This window comes from Salvelinus alpinus, chromosome 30, assembly GCF_045679555.1.
Source record: "Salvelinus alpinus chromosome 30, SLU_Salpinus.1, whole genome shotgun sequence".
In the NCBI taxonomy this organism is placed as follows: domain Eukaryota; kingdom Metazoa; phylum Chordata; class Actinopteri; order Salmoniformes; family Salmonidae; genus Salvelinus; species Salvelinus alpinus.
This window is the reverse complement of record NC_092115.1, coordinates 42,823,245-42,843,520: the sequence shown is the minus strand read 5'-3', so window position 1 is coordinate 42,843,520 and position 20,276 is coordinate 42,823,245. Positions and strand designations below refer to the sequence as shown.

The 20,276-nt window shown below is 42.8% G+C and overlaps 1 protein-coding gene across 3 annotated transcripts; it reads right to left on the bottom strand.

The window, feature by feature from the left end:
* Positions 1-3,185: 3,185 nt before the first annotated feature.
* Positions 3,186-18,821, bottom strand: LOC139560355 (YTH domain-containing family protein 1-like). Of its 3 annotated transcripts, none has more exons than XM_071377038.1 (6): positions 18,343-18,820; positions 17,672-17,696; positions 13,389-13,486; positions 6,714-8,297; positions 6,377-6,424; positions 3,186-6,255 (listed from the first exon to the last, which is right to left on the bottom strand). In XM_071377038.1, exons 1-6 carry the CDS (start codon positions 18,367-18,369, stop codon positions 6,226-6,228), a joined length of 1,812 nt encoding a protein of 603 aa, XP_071233139.1. In that variant the 5' UTR covers positions 18,370-18,820; the 3' UTR covers positions 3,186-6,225. The 3 variants fall into 3 exon arrangements, with proteins under 3 accessions (XP_071233139.1, XP_071233140.1, XP_071233141.1); XM_071377039.1 differs by having other exon boundaries at positions 13,407-13,486; XM_071377040.1 differs by lacking the exon at positions 13,389-13,486 and having other exon boundaries at positions 18,343-18,821.
* Between the last annotated feature and the right edge of the window lie 1,455 nt (positions 18,822-20,276).

Here is a 20,276-nt window from a genome sequence, read left to right as displayed (position 1 = left end):
AAGTGCATATATGACAACGATTCGAGCAACGCAAGACATTAGGCCTATCAAGATCACGTAGTAGGAATGTCTTAACAAATTGAGATTTCCTCAGTAGGTTAGTCTAACGATAGTCTATCAGGACCATGGAGAGCTCCCGCCAGGTTGCGTGGATGAATTTAGCAATAGAACCTTTACCATAGGTCTAGCCTAGGCCTAACATGATTAAAAGGCTGATAAAAAGTCGTTCAGTTTTGGTATTTCAGTTAGGCCTATATAACATATATTGTAGCCTACCCTATGATCATGCTGGATAGCTAGGAGACTTACTTAGACCTAGCCTACTTAGTCCCGTCGCTGCCCAGGGAGCATACAGGCCGACGACTCCTCTCAATCGCACTGTTCCGGGCGGTCTTCCCAACTCGTCCCACCCAATGGCGGATCTGGAAAGCAGGAGAAGCCTTGTTTAAATTCATTCACGTAGGCATAGACCTGTGCCTATATCATGCTAATGTTAGGCTACATTTCATTGGCCGCTTGAACCAGCGACTAAATAAACGTACATCGCGTGAATACAGTGTTGATTTTAGCATGTAACTCTTGGTGGGGCAACCCCGAAAAAATTTGGGATGCATGCCAGCAAAGCCACTACACAACACTAAACAATACATTAATTGCACTATAACGGTGACAAACGGTTCCCACAAACTGTTAGGGCCTACATAAATCTGCAGAGTCCCAACAGCAGTCACAACACCGTACCACTGCTACACCTGTCTATTAAGCAGAGCCTTGTCTGGCAGCGAAACAGTTCATTCAGCCTCATTTACTACCTTTTAAAAAAGCATAGCTGATATGGCTGACTTGCTTAAACAAATGTGGTTTCTACTGACAATTGAGATGTACAAACTATGGCATAAGTGGACGACAAGCGGATTAGAGGCAAGGCGTAATTTCGATTAACACAGTAATGAGCGAGCTAGGACTGATGTAGTCAATATAACTATTTGTTCAGCACTTTTGAAATATACAGTGACATAATTCAGAACATGGGCCATTCTTACAGTATTCTCCCTGTACAGCAAGTCAGAACTGTAGGATAAATTTAAGGGGGCATATAAGCAGACAATGAAAGCTCTTACAATATTAGATTATTACATTTCTCTAAACCAGACTATATGCTACATGTCCACCATCAGCTCAGAACAGTAGGTGAAATTAAGAGGTGAAAATTAACAACATTTTTAGGGTGAGGCACATGGGCAACTAACAGCTTACTACACAACATACACTTAGTATTACTTTCTTAGCTACAGTATACACATCTCCCTGGCATATTACATAATGTATGCAGTAGCATACAAGAGATTTTTTGGACTCACCTTGTTGTGCTGTGCTCACTTGAACAGCAAGGTGGCGAGGCAGTCCTTCGTGGGCAAATTTTGTCATCAGAATTTCTCATCAAAGTCTGGCATTCTCTGGATTTATGGTGCTTTCAAGACAACTGGGAAGTAAAAAAAAAGTTGAATCATGATGAGGTCAGTGATCTTCAAGTCGTAGCTCTAGAAAGACGCTAGAGTTCCCGATTTACAATTCCGAGTTGGATGAAAGTTCAAAACGTATTTTCCCAGTCTTAGCTCATTTTTCCCGAGTTCCCAGTTGTCTTGAACTCGCTAAAGTCAGATTTTGCAGTAACGAGGTAACAGTTGTTTTGAGCGCAGCATAAATAATGCTTCATTGACAGCATGTTTATAATTTTAAACTAGGAAAATAGACCCTTAAACCCAGACTTGGGACCACACACCTACTCCACTGAACAGCAGGCTAGTGAATGCTTTACAATGCTTGCAGTTAGCCACTGATTCCTTCCAAACCACTCATTGTTGAATTTGCGATTTCCAACTTGCTGTGTAATGTTTATGTCCAATGGCTGTTAACCACCGATACGTTTTATCTATAAATTCTCTTCATTATTTCTCTTCACATGACAAGGATTAAAAAGGATTTGCCAGTAGATTGTCAACTTGATTCATGATGACTGCTAGCTAAGATTTTAAAAGTATGATGTTGACATGATCAGTCCAATCAAAGCTACTGTACGTATAACGTGATTTGACGTAATTTTATCTGTGTCCAATGACCTTGAGCCTTCTTGGATGTGCTCTTCTAATGTAGCTCTATTGCAGCACCCAAGGGGCTATAATTTTATTTTAGAGCTCTACGCTTGGCGGTGACGTAGTGTCCCCATGAGCGACAGAATACTGAACCAATCACGGCGCAACGCTCCATATTTTCTGCTGGCTTGCCTCACCACCACAGAAATCACTGAGCTAGACTGAAACACCTGCATTTTGGGGCTGCCTTACTCAAGAAAACCAAAAAGAGAACATATTTGCATGCAGCTTTATTAACTCAATTATATATATTTTTTTACATTGTTGACAAACTGATGTGTGACACATATTAATGCCAAATAACACACAAAACAGGCAAGCCCCACCACGAAACATTTTTACAATTTTTTTGGCCCTGAATGACAGGTCGCCACTGCGTGAATATACTTTTATCATTCAATAAAATTTACTTGGGCTTGACCTGAGCTGTTTTCTGACTTATTTTATAGGTCTACTGATCTATTCAAAACAGCACATTAGTGTCCGTGGAAATGTAGGCCTACTGTCCCGGACAAGGGAGTTACTTACCACCACGTGTTCTGCATCAGGTTTGGGGTTCTATTTCATTTCCAGTCAATTCCGAAAATACACTTTATTCCAAATCCATGTCCAATTCAATGCTTTTCAATGAGGAACATTTGGAATTTGGTTTACTTTCTGCATGAACTGGAATTGAAATGGAACTGACTTCCAACCCTGCTCCGCATACATTTTCTCATTCTAGTCTAGTCAAATTGTCTTCATATGGTTCTGCATCAGAATGTTATGAAGTAGACACCTCGATCATGGCATAGTTGTCCAACAAGAAAAAAAAACATGACTCAATATACTGGGAATTCTTGCCTGAAATAAATGCAATGGATGCCACTTAGGTCATTATAATGGCCAGTTGAAAATCATCACCCGGTTGATTTCAGTTCAATACAACACAGCTCTTGGAGACAGGCCCTTTCTGTAAAATAAATGAACTCATGTTTTAAATGAAAGTCTCTCTCCAGAATGGTCAACAGTAATGAGATGAAGACAAAGTGCTTGATGCTAAATATTTTATTAAGGCTTGATTTCTTCTAAAGGAAAAAATAAAAATAAACCAAGATTGGGTTTTAAAAACCTTACAGGTTATTCCCACTGATATAGCTATAGTGGTTTACTTGCAAGTCTATACGACGATAATTCCTTTGAATATTTTTTGATTTGATTTCATTATTCTGTAGTAGATATCATTTATTTTAAAACCACAAACATGGCCCTCTTACAGCAAATCATTTGACACGTGCGTGTAAGTCCTAAACAATTGGCATCACAACCATTCCATGCTTCTCGACCAAAAGAAAGGCAACAGTGATGCATGTCTATAGGGTAAAGTAGCTTTCTCCACTTGTCTTCTTTATCTATACTGGTGTGAAAGAGGACTGAAACACCATGCAAGGCATCCACCCATATGGCTTTAACACTGTGTTTTCACATTAGTGCAGATCAAGGAGAGGAAGGAAGTCACTTTAGACTGGAAGAATCTCAATTGCATACTCCTAGCGTCCCCTCTCGTCATCTCCTTCTCAGAACCCATTGGATGAGAAAGCCATAGGTCCCGCCCCTCTGACCTTCTCCAACGGGTTTTGAAGAGGCAAAAAGAGGACGAGTATGCAATTGAGATTCTCCCTAAATTGAGATGCACCCAGGGTGTCCCCTGTATAAGGTCATAGGTCATGTCTCCAGTCATACGAGAATTATACACTACACTGGCCAGGTAAAGGGGCAGCTACGCTACAGAGTACAGACAAAACCAACATCTGAGAAGGGACTGTGGTGACAGACACAATCGAGCACCACACATCCAGCAAGTCTGGAACTGATCCACGCACATCGCAAGTTACACAACTTCATGAACACAAGAGACGAGTTCATGCTCATGTACAGTGGAGCGACAGCATTCACATCCATGTCATTACTTTCATTAGCACTCTGTCCTGTCCAAGTGTTCACAGACACGTGGCATAAAATGACAGAAAACATTGAAAAGCAGTAAGCACTACTCAAAGGATTGTATGGTATTTAAAGTTGGAATCCGTAGCTCCTTCTGCGATATTAAAACAAATACATTACTTCAAAACAATGAACACGGTTCGTTTCCCCTCATACATCAATGCACATCACTGCACCCGCGATAGTACGTACTCTTCTGGTCTGGTCTATGATGATATATGTTATCAAGGTGCTGCTGGATGCTTCAGTCCTTTCATAAACAAATGCGGCGCGGTTTCACCTAATGCAGATTCCAGCTTTAACCTGTTGACAGCCTGCATGATTACGCATTGTAGGCGATTAATTAGAGAGATACTTTCAATGTTCAACCCCCAATCAATCTCTTTCATATATTAATCAAATGACTCCATTCTAAAAGCACACACACATTTTCGGCAACAAGGAAAAACACAGAAAGCATATTTCGTTCTTGTTTTTGTTTTTTTCTTACTCTTGATAGTAAATCAGTTACATTATTTGCAGGTTATACGTTGTAGGCTTTCTCCGTCACTATATGTTCCTAAGTTAAAGCTTAGCATTACAAAGGAAATGATAGATTTCAGGGCTCGACAGCGCAACCATTTCAACCGCCTAAATATTTTACTGAGCGACCTGGAAATGTTATTTAGGAGCACCAGTGCACTTAGAAAGAAAACCCACCCAGATGATAGCTGTTGCAATGATACTTCACTGTACCGCAGCGCCTGGGTGCCATGGAGAACTCACTGAGCGCAGATTCATGACAGTCATGCTTGCACCATTACAACAAAGAAAACGGCTTGTTATTTCAATCATTTTTTCATTGTGCTCCTAAATCATTTCTTTGTGTGCTCCTACATTTTTCAACTAAAGCACACACGTGATCCTTGTAAAAAAAAATGTTTTAAGTCAGCGTAGAGCCCTGGATTTATAGCAAAACCACATTTTGAGAAGCAAAAAAAGTCAAACAAAACAAAGGATTAAGACAAAATGATGGCCAACGGACAATTAACCGAAGTGATTTTCCCAAAAAGAGCAACAAACAATTCATTCATATGTAGCAGTTACGTCACATAATTAAAAAATATTTTTTTAAATGGTGAATGCTACATTTCTCTCAGACTGGCTTGAATACGTGAACAGAATCTCCCAATGATGAAACATACAAAACCGTCATTTATCAAAACAAACCAAAGTGGAGGGGTATGAGGGATGTAAAATTGTACAATTTTGGATTCAGATGGTGAGAGCTCCGTCATCCTGGAGAACACACATCAGTTACTTACTTCCCAGAGGCCTTTGCACTTACTCCTGTGAAATGTCCAGAGTCTGTGACTTCACACTATCCCTGATTTCTCCAGCACTGTCAGTTATTAAAGAGCAGTTCTTTTTACATGTCATCAATAACTAGAAAATAACATATTAAGGCTCCAGAAAAGCAGCTTTCTGAACTGAAAATTGTCAATAGTAAGCCAAAAAATATAGACTTTGTTGATCTTGAATGAAAAATAGATAAACCATTGAAGTCTTATTAATCGCACACAGTTCCAAGTCCGAAAATGTTGCCTTTGGGATCCTCCAACCCTGTTGGCACAGTTAAACCTCTGAAGCATGGCAACACCGCCCCCTAATGGACAAACAGGGGCAGGACATGGCAGTTCCTGATTGGACAGAAATAAAGTGGCAGACATTCTCTTCTCCTTGGTGCTGTCAAACCCTGATTCAATTTGAGCAAGAGAAGGGAGGGAAGGGGGCAGGAAAGGTCAAAACCAACCCAGTCTGACGAGAAAGAGTACATGACGGAGAGAACGTAAAAATCTAAGTCAATCAGAACTAAAACAGTGCAGTGGTGGTGGCTAGGTAATACATTAAATCAGCTTGTTATCCCTGCACAAGAGGTGGTGGGTGGTACCTGGAGCACAAAACGCAAGTCTTAACGGCGGTGGCAGAAATTCACCAGGATTAAATATTTAAAAAATGACTTATTTTTTCAAAATAAATTCTGAATTCTTCTGTCTTTGAAATCAAAAGTCCTAGTGTAAATGTGGATCAAGCCAAGGATAAATGTCTTCTACTGTTGTTTACTCCTGTTTTGGCACTCCTGTGGGGAAACAAGAGAAGGACATGAATAACATTCAAGAAGTCCCCATTAAATAACACTCCGTTAAATAAATCTAAACCACAACAGTCACCAAAATGGATTCCAGTTAAGAGACAGGTACCTGATCCAGTCGAGACCGGTTCTGGATGGGTGCAGGTGGCTCAAAGACCTGACAGCAGGAGTAGAGGGAGAGAAGAAGAGGTGGCAGTCAAGCACACAGTTGAATAAAGCAACTTCTTATGGACATCTATTGAAGGGATATGAGAGGCTCGAAACTGATCATGATAAGCATACCATTTTCATATCCGCCAAGATGATGACAAACGACTTTTACCAACAACAAAGGACAGCATTTGAAACAGGTAAATATCAATATAACTTCATGGGAGGTTGTTTAGCATCCATAAAGCCTAGGAGTGGATGGACTGGATTTAACCAGACCAGCGTATCTAACCTACCTTGCGCACCTCCTCCTCCTCCTCCTGCCTCTTCTCATAGTGGGAGAAGTCATCGAAGATGGAGGTGGTGTGCTTGTAACCCTTGATGATCTTCAGCACCTGCTTGGCCTTCTCCAGAGGCACTTCCTGGGTGTCCCGGGAGTTGGTCACCGGCTTGTTGTCGTTGTTCTCCAGGCGGATGTGGCGCAGCTGGCTATTGGGCACGTCCTTCACAAACAGCCAGTCCACATCAAACTTACCCTTCCACTTGTCCTGCGCCCACACGCCAGCGCTAGTGCCGTAGTCCACGGGAGAGCGCATCTCTGCCACGCCGCAGAAGTGGCCACTGCCGTTGACGCTGAACAACAGGTAGACGGGTCCCTTGAAGTTGAGGCCGCGGAAGGCCCCGTCCAGGCGCTTGTTGCCGTGCTCGGTGCTGCACCAGATGGAGTACTTGATGGAGCGGTGGATGTCGTCCTCAGAGTAGCTCTTGATGATGAACACGCGGCCGTTCTTCAGGTTCCACTCAAACTCCCTGGGGTTGTAGCTGTGAGCCGCACGCAGCTTCTCCAGCACCGGGTGGTTCTCTGCTCCACCGGGTACCATACTGGCAGGACCGAGGGGGGCACCGTTACCCCCGCCAACTACGGCAATCATACTGCCACCATCCATTCCGGCCCCTACCTGCCCGTAGCCGAAGTTACGGTTGCGCGGGGCAACCCAGCGGGTCTGGGGTGGTGGGGTTTGGTTCTGGTAGGGTTGAGGGGGCTGGTGCTGGTGCTGTAAGGCCATGGGCTGGATCTGCTGCTGCACCAGGGACTGGGGAGGGGGCTGCATGGGGTGACCAAGTGGCATGCTCATAGCCTGCTGCATGGGGGCTTGGGCCACTTTATTCACAGGCCCCTTGTTGTCCCAGGTGCCGATGTCCATGTTGTGTTTGATGGGCGGAGGGGGCAGGGCTCCCCCAGGGCTGGACATGCCTGGTTTCATCTTGGCCTTCAGCTGCTGGGGCTTGGCCGGCTTACTGGCAATGGCCGCCCATGAGGTGGGCTTGGGCAGGGGCATACCGATGGGCGTACCCCCGTTCCCCTGCGCCACCGGTCCACCAATCACAGAGCCCACAGCCTTGACCCCTGACCCCTGGCCTGTGATGTCACCACCGATTTTTAGGCCCACCATGCCCTGCTCCAGGCTGTTCATGCCTGGGGCCTTGTTGATGGTGTCGCTGTGGAAGCCTGTCTGGCTGTCAGGCACCAGGGTGCCCCCCAGGGAGCTGGGAGGGTAGCTATAGCTACCCCCGTATGAGCTCTGAGTCTGCTGGCCCTGGGAGCCACTGGTGCCCCAGGTGGAGAAGGTCGGGTTCTCAGGGAAAAAGTTAAAACGATGGGGGTAAATACTGTTCCCAAGCCCTCCAGGCTGGCCAAACATGGTGTCGGGCATAAAGTGGTGGTCTCCATTGCTCAAGGGTCCGTAGGGGGTGAGGTAAGGGATGGGGGGGTCTCCGCCGGTGGACCAAGGGGCCTCGTTGAGGGGGTAGGGGAAGCCGATGGAGGGGGCGTAGTAGCTGGACAGGTAGGGGTCAGTCATGGACTGGTAGCTGTTGCTCTGTGGAGGTAGAACAACGACATCAATAATCTAGGACAGTGATGTAAAAATATGTTTCATTTTGTCTTTTGGTGTTTGCTTAACATTGTGCAACACTAATAAACAGCAGTTCACAAAACACTCGGCTAGTAAATGGAGAACAAATATAGGTCTGGGAATTGTCAGGGAGCTCACGATACAATATCATTACGATGCTTAGGTGCACGTTCTATATGTACTGCGATTCTATACTGTGATTTTATTGCGATTTGATGTTCCACACATACTGCTCACTATATGTCTGCTGCAGAGAGACAAGAGAGAGCAGGAGAAAATGAGTTTTGATCAGTTATTGAAATAAAAGTGATGAAAACATGTTGGCTCAACATTTCAAAAGATATAGAACAAGTTATAGGATGAAAAATACAGGAGTTATGGCGCAGGTACAGCTGAAAGATTATAGGGTCCCCTAGGAAACCCTTGCCAACACTTTGGTTCCTACCCTGTCACAATAAGTCCTCCCCGGCATTTTCATTCATTGTCATGCCAAACAACACTGTGTTCAATGTGTCCACTATTATATTCTAACTATAGAATTATAATAAACGTTATATTTCCATGATTCCAACAGGTCACCCAAGTGTTTTGCTATGAATCACAAGTCAAATTGCAATTGCCACATTTGGTTAAAAATAAGGCCTAGTATTTTTGCCCATATCGTGGCAGTGTGGAAATGATCTCAAATGAGTGCAGGAAATGCAGGAAATTATTTTAGGTTGAAGTTGAACTGTATAAAACAATCAGAATGAAGACCCATTGAAATAATTTAGAATATATGTGTTGCCACCCAATGGTCACACACACTACTCATAAAGCAAACGTGTAATTGTATTATTCAAAAACATAAAATACTGTCATTACCGTCCAATTTTGTAAAAATACCGTGATAGGATATTTTGGTCATGTCGCCCAGCCCTACGTCATCATAATATGCAATACTTGATACTGAGCTTTCTTCTACTATAAATATCCACCTAGAATCTCCACTCCACTGTGAAAACCAACTGTAAAATGAAGGCCTAGGCTGGAGCTGGGGCGATAAAACGAAACATTACAGACACCTATATTGTCTTTCTGTTGTAGAAGTATTTTGCGCATGTCGTCATTTTGCGTATGTGGTACGTTCCTGTAGATTGTTCTAAAACCATTATTTGGTCCACAGAAATAGCCTATGCATTACGTTGATCCCTGTTATGAAAGTATTCGCATGTCCCGGTTTCGCTATCAGATGCTGTGTGAGAGAGCCACTCTCACTCCCTCTCCCCACTGTGCACACGGAAGATGGAGAGATATATTCCGAGAAGCACGAGCATATGACCGTTGCTCAAAAAAGCAATTGCGGGATTTTTTTATTTTATTTTTTACATCTATTACTGCTGTTGTACTTACAGAGAGGAGTGTCACAGCTTTGTGTGAGTAATTTATTTTGCATCTCTTAATATTGAGTTCATGCCACGACTTTACAACCGGAGTAGGCTGTAGTATGGTTTTGATACGCTCTCGGAGCACAGCGAGCCATTTGCAGTGAATAGGCCTACAATAAGTAGCCTACCCCTAGTTCTGGAAAGGTTTAGGACATTAGCATACATTTACTGATTGATTCATCAATTAGCCTACATGGCTATATAGCAACAATATCATATTTAGAGTTCCCACTTCCTCGGGTGGTGAGTAATATACCGTGCCTTCAGATAGTATCATATTTAGAGTTCCCACTTCCTCAGGTGGTGAATAATATACCGTGCCTTCAGATAGTATCATATTTAGAGTTCCCACTTCCTCAGGTGGTGAATAACATACCGTGCCTTCAGATAGTATCATATTTAGAGTTCCCACTTCCTCAGGTGGTGAATAATATACCGTGTCTTCAGAAAGTATTCACACCTCTTGACTTATTCCACTTTGTTACGTCTTATTCTAAATGGATTAAAATAATGATCTCAACCATATACAGAGCATTCGGGAACGTATTCAGACCCCTTCACTTTTTCCACTTTGTTACGTTACAGCCTTATTCTAAATGGATTAAATACATTTTCCTAATCAATATACACACACAACACCCCATGACAAAAATGTTATATCATTTACATAAGTATTCACACCACTGAGTCAACACACGTTACAGTCACCTTTGGCAGTGATTACAGCTGAGTCTGAGTTAAGTCTCTAAACAGCTTTGCATACCTGGATTATACAATATTTGCCCACTATTCTTTAAAAAATTATTCAAGCTCTGTCAAATTGGTTGTTAATCATTGCTAGACAACCATTTAAGTCTTGCCATAGATTTTCATGCAGATTTAAGTCAACTCGGCCACTCAGGAACAATTACTGTCATCTTGGTAAGCAACTCCAGTGTATATTTGGCGTTGTGTTGTAGGTTATTGTCCTGCTGAAAGGTGAATTCATCTCCCAGTGTCTAGTGGAAAGCAGAATGAACCAGGTTTTCCTCAAGAATTTTGCCTGTCCGTAGCTCTATCCCATTTCTTCTTTATCCTGAAAAACGACCCAGTCCTTAACAATTACAAGCATACCCATAGCATGATGCAGCCACCACTATGCTTGAAAATATGGAGAGTTGTACTCGCTAATGTGTTTTATTGGATTTGCCCCAAATTTGTGTTCAGGACAAAACATTTTGCTCTGCCACATTTTTTGCAGTATTACTTTAACGCTTTGTTACAAACAGGACACGTTTTTTTTATTTTTATTCTCTATAGGCTTCCTTCTTTTACTCTGAGTAACTACAATGTCGTTGATCCATCCTCAGGTTTCTCCTATCACAGCCATTACACTCTGTAACTGTTTTAAAGTCACCATTAGCCTCATGGTGAAATCCCTGAGCGGTTTTCTTCCTTTCCGTCAACTGAGTTAGGAAGGACGCCTGTATCTTTGTAGTGACTGGCTGTATTGATACACCACACAAAGTGTAATTAATAACTTCACTACCAATAGGTACCCTTCTTTGTGATGCCTTGGAAAACCTCCCTGGTCTTTGTGGTTGAAACTGTTTGAAATTCATTGCTTGACTGAGGGGCCTTACAGATAATTGTAGGTGTGGGGGTACAGAGATGAGGTAGTCATTCAAAAATCCTGTTAAACACTATTATTGCACAAAGTGAGTAAATGCAACTTATGTGACTGAAGGACATTTCTACTCCTGAACTTATTTAGGCTTGACATAAGAAAGGGGTTGAATACTTAGAATCAAGACATTTTTTATTACATTTGAGAAAATAATTCTAAAGTACAACAAAAAAAATATCCACTTTGACATTATGGGGTACTGTGTTTAGGCCAGTGACAAAAAAAATCTAAATGTAATCCATTTTAAATTCAGGCTGCAACACAAACAGATGTGGAAAAAGTCAAGGAGTGGTACTTTCTGAAGACACTGTACATAAGCCACCAGACACGCCACTTCACCCAAACCAGAAACACATTTAATGCATCGCTCAGTTATGCATAGAAAGAACCATGTCATCATGGAATGGTCTGCCACCAGAGGTTACTCAGGAAAACGCATAAAAAAAATACAAAAACTGTTACAAAAAAATATATTGTATCACAGCACCTCTCCTTTTTCTAAACATCTCATTTAACTGCACTGTATATTTAAAAAAATTATAATCTATATGAAGTGTGTAAATAGTATTTTTGTTGTCTCTTGATGTCTTTCCAATATACCACTCTTATTTTTAAGAAAAAAATAAACATTGTGAATTTAAAGTAATATCTAATGTTGTTCTTGTTTATAACTTTTCTGTACTTTGTCATGCATTTGTATATTTCATGCGGACACCAGGAAGAGTAGCTGCTGCATGTGCAGTAGCTAATGGGGATCCTACTAAACTAAACTAGCTCAGGGGTGTTCAAATCTTACCCTACGAGGTCCGGAGTACTGATGGTTTCTACCAGAGATGATTCATTATGCATCTTGACCAGATACTTTAGTGGCCGCTCTAACAATGAAAAGAAAGTTCTTCAAAAATGGATGGCAGTCAGGAGGAGGCAAGATCAGATGGGACCATTCCAGCCAATGAGATGGCAGATTAGTGTGTGTCAAGAACAGGCAACCGTTTCCATTAGTTAACACAGCCACAAAGTAAAAATAGGCTATACAGTAAAAATGTATGAAAACAAAAATTAACCTTAATAACTTAAGGTTAGACATAAGGTTAGCAGTGTGGTTCAGGTTGGGATTGAAATCACATTTTAAGAGAAATTGTAGAAATAGTCAGGATTAACGACTTTGTGGCTGTGGTAACTAGTGATGACACTGATACAAAGTGTTTTTCTCTCAAAGTTGACAGGATGTCACGTGTCCTACTTATACCAGTACACTCGTAACAACCTAATCATTACAAAACCATGATTCGATCATATAACCCATTCAACACTGACCTCCATACAAAAACTCATCGCTTGGTGAACAAAAGGCCACCTACTGGAGAAAATATTTCTGGACCTGTTATCACTCGTCACCTCTTCCTCTCTGTTTTTACCTGATAATAAATGCCTTGTCTCCCAGGTCTGAATCAGTCCCTGATTAGAAGGAAAGGATTTTAAAAAGCACAGGATATGGCTTCGAAGGGTCATTTCTAGAAGGGATGCAGCTACGGTCAAAGAGAGATCAAAAGTTGCACGTTCGAGTCAGGTGGGGGAGAATGTGCATTTTCCCTAATCATTTTCCTAACCTTAACCTAATTCTCCTAACCTGCTGCGTAAGTTTTCCTAACATGCAACGAAAAGTCACTTTTGACATTAGTGGCATCCAATCCAGTCAAAACCGCATTGAGGTCCAGATTTGAATTTGAGGGGCCTAGCCTACGCTAGGGAAATGTGAAACCTTGATTTAAGACCTTAAATAAAAGACCAACCCGTCACTGAAAACGATGTATATAAATGGAGAGTAACTTAACTCTTACCAACTGCAGCTTCGACACAAAACACCGGCACGTAAATTCAAAGTCACAAAAATGCCGTGCAGATATTGAATAATAAGAAACTGGAAACATTATCCCACAAAAGACTGGTCAGCATTATCACCTGCGGCCAGTCACGCACCTGGGTTGATTGGCCAGTGAGGTACGGCTCAAAGTCATTGTCGTGGACAGTCTCCTTCTGATGCAGTGAACCGTTTTGCACTGAAACGACAACACACAGGAGTTAGAATTTTGGACAGAAAGAGTGAGCAGGGGTTCCTTTCTCAACAATAACAGGTGTGTGGCACTGCACCGTCAGTTAGGTGAAGGGCATTTTGAAGTCTGCTTAGTGGTCAAGCCAGCCTTTCTTAACACTGTCACTCAGCTCAGACACCAGGGGGATAAGCATGCATGCTACGCCAGCTCCCGCGGAATAGGATTTTAGAAGTGATGTCTTTATGTTGTTACTTATTGGTAATGCCGTCTTTGGTGTGCTTATCAATGCACAAGCAACTTTCCCCACCCCGACATACATTGCATGAAGTTTAAAATGCATTGTAATTACTAAATGTGTAATATTTTCACATCACTATTTTTCCCCACAAAAACATTTCATTAAATATTTAATCAGTCGTCTTCCTCAAATGAAGGGGATGATAACTCAATCTTTGCTAGAGGGAAGGAATCTGATTTCACTGGTCCTCAACCTGCAGCACAGTCATTTCATTCAGGGGAGTTAGCCTCGAGTTAGTCCGCACTGGAGCAGGATAGTTCTGAAGGATTCGTTGCCATAGAAATGGCTCTAGCTAGAAAGTGAGCCACATTCATATGACTGAATATCCGAGCTGAACTCACTAGACCTAAGTTACCTCGCTAACTCCTCAAACCTGCTTCGTAGGACACCTCTCTGGCCCTTGCTGAGAAACAAGTAGTAACCTGGAAGTGAATCAGGCTGTGACCTCAAGGCCCGTGCTGTGTGTCACTACCTGCCTGTTCTGCCAGCCTCTCAATGTCTAACACACAATTAAAGGCTAGTCACAACAACATAATCAACACCCGTCAACGTCACAGCAGTGAATAATCAGTGAGTCACTAAATGTGTGTGTGTGTGGGGGGATATGTTCTGCATAAATCTCTCCTGTTTAAGTGTCCATGTTAAAGTCAACTCATCCAGAGGGTATTGAATTTTTTTCACTAACTCAGACCAAACAAATGATGCAAACTAGGTTTTTGACTATCCTTTATTTAGCTAACTGACATGCAAAAGGTACTAGACTAGCCAAACTACACTATACAGTGGGGAGAACAAGTATTTGATACACTGCCGATTTTGCAGGTTTTCCTACTTACAAAGCATGTAGAGGTCTGTAATTTTTATCATAGGTACACTTCAACTGTGAGAGAAGGAATCTAAAATAGAGGAAGGACTAAGAACAAACAAGAGAGAACTATTATAAAGTAGACTGTGTCTGTAAATGTGTATAAGATGTATAAATTGAAGGTAAAAACAGAAATGTTTATCAGTTTACTCCAATTGGGGGATCGGTGGTAGGGTTTGCAGGGAATAATAATAAAGGTATACTCTTTAAAAAAAGTATGTACAGTGGGGAGAACAAGTATTTGATACACTGCCGATTTTGCAGGTTTTCCTACTTACAAAGCATGTAGAGGTCTGTCATTTTTATCATAGGTACACTTCAACTGTGAGAGACGGAATCTAAAACAAAAATCCAGAAAATCACATTGTATGATTTTTAAGTAATTAATTTGCATTTTATTGCATGACATAAGTATTTGATCACCTACCAACCAGTAAGAATTCCGGCTCTCACAGACCTGTTAGTTTTTCTTTAAGAAGCCCTCCTGTTCTCCACTCATTACCTGTATTAACTGCACCTGTTTGAACTCGTTACCTGTATAAAAGACACCTGTCCACACACTCAATCAAACAGACTCCAACCTCTCCACAATGGCCAAGACCAGAGAGCTGTGTAAGGACATCAGGGATAAATTGTAGACCTGTACAAGGCTGGGATGGGCTACAGGACAATAGCCAAGCAGCTTGGTGAGAAGGCAACAACTGTTGGCACAATTATTAGAAAATGGAAGAAGTTCAAGATGACGGTCAATCACCCTCGGTCTGGAGCTCCATGCAAGATCTCACCTCGTGGGGCATCAATGATCATGAGGAATGTGAGGGATCAGCCCAGAACTACACGGAAGGACCTGGTCAATGACCTGAAGAGAGCTGGGACCACAGTCTCAAAGAAAACCATTAGTAACACACTACGCCGTCATGGATTAAAATCCTGCAGCGCACGCAAGGTCCCCCTGCTCAAGCCAGCGCATGTCCAGGCCCGTCTGAAGTTTGCCAATGACCATCTGGATGATCCAGAGGAGGAATGGGAGAAGGTCATGTGGTCTGATGAGACAAAAATAGAGCTTTTTGCTCTAAACTCCACTCGCCGTGTTTGGAGGAATAGAAGGATGAGTACAACCCCAAGAACACCATCCCAACCGTGAAGCATGGAGGTGGAAACATCATTCTTTGGGGATGCTTTTCTGCAAAGGGGACAGGACGACTGCACCGTATTGAGGGGAGGATGGATGGGGCCATGTATCGCGAGATCTTGACCAACAACCTCCTTCCCTCAGTAAGAGCATTGAAGATGGGTCGTGGCTGGGTCTTCCAGCATGACAACGACCCGAAACACACAGCCAGGGCAACTAAGGAGTGGCTCCGTAAGAAGCATCTCAAGGTCCTGGAGTGGCCTAGCCAGTCTCCAGACCTGAACCCAATAGAAAATCTTTGGAGGGAGCCGAAAGTCCGTATTGCCCAGCGACAGCCCCGAAACCTGAAGGATCTGGAGAAGGTCTGTATGGAGGAGTGGGCCAAAATCCCTGCTGCAGTGTGTGCAAACCTGGTCAAGAACTACAGGAAACGTATGATCTCTGTAATTGCAAACTAAGGTTTCTGTACCAAATATTCAGTTCTGCTTTTCTGATGTATCAAATACTTATGTCATGCAATAAAATGCAAATTAATTACTTAAAAATCATACAATGTGATTTTCTGGATTTTTGTTTTAGATTCCTTCTCTCACAGTTGAAGTGTACCTATGATAAAAATTACAGACCTCTACATGCTTTGTAAGTAGGAAAACCTGCAAAATTGTCAGTGTATCAAATACTTGTTCTCCCCACTGTATATAGACATAAGTATGTGGAGTGATGAGTCACGCCTCACCATCTGCCAGTCCAACAGACGAATCTGGGTTGGCGGATGCCAGGAGAACGCTACCTGTCCCAATGCACAGTGCCAACTGTAAAGTTTGGTGAAGGAGGAATAATGGTCTGGGGCTGTTTTCATGGTTCGGGCTAGGCCCCTTAGTTCCTGTGAAAGGGACATTTTAATGCTACAGCATACACTGCCATTCTAGATGATTCTGTGCTTCAAACTTTCTGGCAACAGTTTGGGGAAGGTATTTTCCTGTTTCAGCATGACAATGCCCCCGTGTACAAAGCGAGGTCCATACAGAAAAGGTTTGTCTAGATCAGTGTGGAAGAACTTGACTGGCCTGCACAGAGCCCTGCCCTCAACCCTTTCGAACACCTTTGGGATGAATTGGAATGCTGATTACGAGCCAGGCCTAATCCCCCAACATCAGTGCCCGACCTATTGTGGCTGAATGGAAGCAAGTCCCAGCAGCAATGTTTCAACATCTAGTGGAAAGCCTTCCCAGAAGAGTGAAGGCTGTTATAGTAGCAAAGGGGACCAACATATTAATTGCAATGATTTTGAAAGGAAATGTGCGACGAGCAGCTGTCCACATACTTTTGGTTGTGTTGTGCATCTCTAGATCGCGCCCTACACTGTCTAGATCAGATACATTTCATGTAGGGGGAAATCTGTAACTTGGTGCAGTTGACTAAAGATCATCTGTCACCTTATTTTTTATTTAACTAGGCAAGTCAGTTAAGAACAAATTATTATTTACAATGACGGCCTACCCCGGCCAAACACTAACGACGATGGGCCAATTGCCGCCCTATGGGACTCCCAATCACGGCCGGTTGTGGTACAGCCTGGATTCAAACCAGGGTCTGTAGTGATGCCTCTAGCACTGAGATGCAGTGCCTTAGACCGTTGCACCACTTGGAAGCCCTTATTTTAGGCTGTGTTTGTGGGAGAACCCTCTGAGGAAAGTGTTCTAAATGGACCCAAAGAGATTCTATATGGAACCCAAAGGGATTCTTTAAAGCGTTCCCCGCAGGAACAGCCGAAGAAGCCTTTTAGGTTCTAGGTAGAATCTTTTTTTCTAAGATTATCTACATGGCTGTTTTTAATTCAGGTTAGAGATAGGCTTTTCAATCAAATAGGCCTGTGTGAAATGCAATGATTCTTACCTTTAGATGCTTGTCCCTTTGATCTCTGCATCATGCCCGGGGGAAACAAACATACATGTTAGGCTTTCAAAGGGAGCTTCACCAAACAAGGACTAGATAACTAATTAGCCAACTGATATGCTAACTTAACTAACGTTAGCTGACCAGTTAGCTAGCCATGATAAGGCTAACATTAGCTAGTTAAAAGTTGTGGCTATGTAACACTGTGGGAGAATCCCATCTGCTGGTTAGCTTTCCGGCTAAACGCATAGCCTAATATGACTAACTAGCCAGCGGTAGTTACGATCAAGCAACGTAAACGTTGCAAGATGGCTAGCTTCCTAGCTAGATATGGCTCGTTACATATTTAGCCAACTTCAAATGTTAACCAATGACCCATTTACATTTGACTTTATAAGGTTAGTTAACGTTAAACACCGGATTTCTTAACAAGTTAGCTAGCAAGCTAATGTTCACTAGCAAATAGCTTGTTTTCCCTCAAATACAATGTATCAACCTATGCAACTTGGCTTGCTTGACAACAAACTACCCGTCAAAATTCAAAGCGTTGGCTAGTTTAACGTTAGACGTGAAATAAGTCTGAAACGTAAATAGTTAGCCAATGTTAGCTAGTTAACGTTAGTTAACAGATTAGCTAGCTACCGCCGGGCGAGATACATCGTCATGCCTACCTGAGGGTCAATGCTTGTGGCGGACATAATTCATCAAGTAAGTCCCTGGATTCGCACGGAGCCTAGCTGGTCACTATAATGTATCTGGGGCCCCGGGTTTCGATTGTTCTCAGCTCAGTTAACGTTAGCTAAAGTGTTTTTCCGCTACATGTAGTTAGCTATCCCCAGTTCAACTTCCACAGTTCAAGTCTCAGTCTTATAGGGTCCGAATGTCCAAAGGTAAACAAGTCCGGATATTATTTCCAGATCTCCACAGAATGTTGTTATTGGATCCGGTACAATACTTGTCCACGGTTGAATCTTTAGCGTCTTTTTTTTGTTTCACTCCAGAGATCCCTCCTCAGTTAGCGACAGGCCCTGTACACTTCCCCCAATGGCTGCTCCATCCGGGTTCTAGACAGGGCACTACGTCAGCGACACCGGTTTCTTGAGAGGAGGTGGCGGTGAACCACCGCTGCGAGGTTAGAATGAATTTAATACCATTGACAAATTCCTATTTTTATTCGATGGGGTTTAACGGTGGTTGGCATCCAATGTTATTGGTGCATTACCGCCACCAGCTGGACGGCGTGTAGAATAAGAAACAACCAAAACAATTATGTTAAAGGGGGAACACAACATCACACAAAATAAAACACGTCAACTAAAAAAAAAATTGTCCACTCCAAAATACATCCCTACACAGGCTCAGGGGCCTGTGATGGGGCTACATTCACCAACAGAATTTCTTGCACGGCCTCGTCTGTGAAACCATGAAGAACCAAAAAACGTTCAGTGGCATTCACAATCATTCCAATTTTGTTAGACCTCTTCTCTGCTTGTGCTGTACAGTTCATGACGATTGCAATAAATAATACAAAGTCCACCATTTTAACATGTAGAATTTCACTATCGCTCGGTTGAGGAGAAACCTTCACTGGTCGTGGTGGCTCTACTACCATTGCTTCTTCCCCGCCACTCGTTCCTTACAACTTTCTAACCGCCTCCAGATAGGGGACACGCTGGACACTCCTTACCCGTGCCAACTTATTCTCCTTCACCCTTCAACAGCGCACTCCAAGAATTTAGGCGCATGTTCACCTCCACAGTTGCAGCATTTCCCTTAATCTGGCATACGATCTTCCCTTCTGCACACTTGACACATGACCAAATATTTTACATTCATGACACTGAAGGCGTTTGTGCACAAAAGCTCTTACAGGGTATCACATGAATCCTAACTTTATATGAGAAATCAAATCAAATTTCATTTGTCACATGCACCGAATACAACAGGTGTAGACCTCACAGTGAAATGCTTACTTACAAGCCCTTCACCAACAATGCAGTTTTAAGAAAACAAAAACAAAAAGTAAGCGATAAGAATAACAAATTATTAAAGAGCAGCAGTAAATAAGGGGGTACCGGTACAGAGTCAATGTGCGGGGGCACCGGTGTGGAGGTAATTGAGGTAATATGTACATGTAGTTAGAGTTATTAAAGTGACTATGCATAGATAATAACAGAGAGCAGCAGCAGCGTTCCAGAGGGGAGGGCGGGGGGCTATGCAAATAGTCTGGGGAGCCATTTGATTAGCTGTTCAAGAGTCTTATGGCTTGGGGGTAGAAGCTATTTAGGAGCCTCTTGGACCTAGACTTGGTGCTCCGGTTCCGCTTGCCGTGCGGTAGCAGAGAGAACAGTCTATGACTAGGGTGGCTGGAGTCTTTGACAATTTTTAGGGGCTTCCTCTGACACCGCCTGGTATAGAGGTCCTGGATGGCAAGAAGCTTGGCCCCGGTGATGTACTGGGCCGTACGCACTACCCTCTGTAGTGCCTTGCGGTCTGAGGCCCGAGCAGATGCAATATCAGGCAGTGTTGCAACCCATCAGGATGCTCTCGACGGTGCAGCTGTAGAACCTTTTGAGGATCTGAGGACCAAATCTTTTCAGTCTCC

What these genes read in the sequence shown, in the direction of transcription:
- LOC139560355 (XM_071377038.1), bottom strand. Translation starts at nt 18,369, where the DNA reads ATGTCCGCCACAAGCATTGACCCTCAG. An exon ending in AGGAGGAGGAGGTGCGCAAG is followed by an intron (nt 6,425 to 6,713) that starts GTAGGTTAGATA and finishes TCCTGCTGTCAG; the next exon opens with GTCTTTGAGCCACCTGCACC. An exon ending in ACCGGTCTCGACTGGATCAG is followed by an intron (nt 6,256 to 6,376) that starts GTACCTGTCTCT and finishes GTTTCCCCACAG; the next exon opens with GAGTGCCAAAACAGGAGTAA.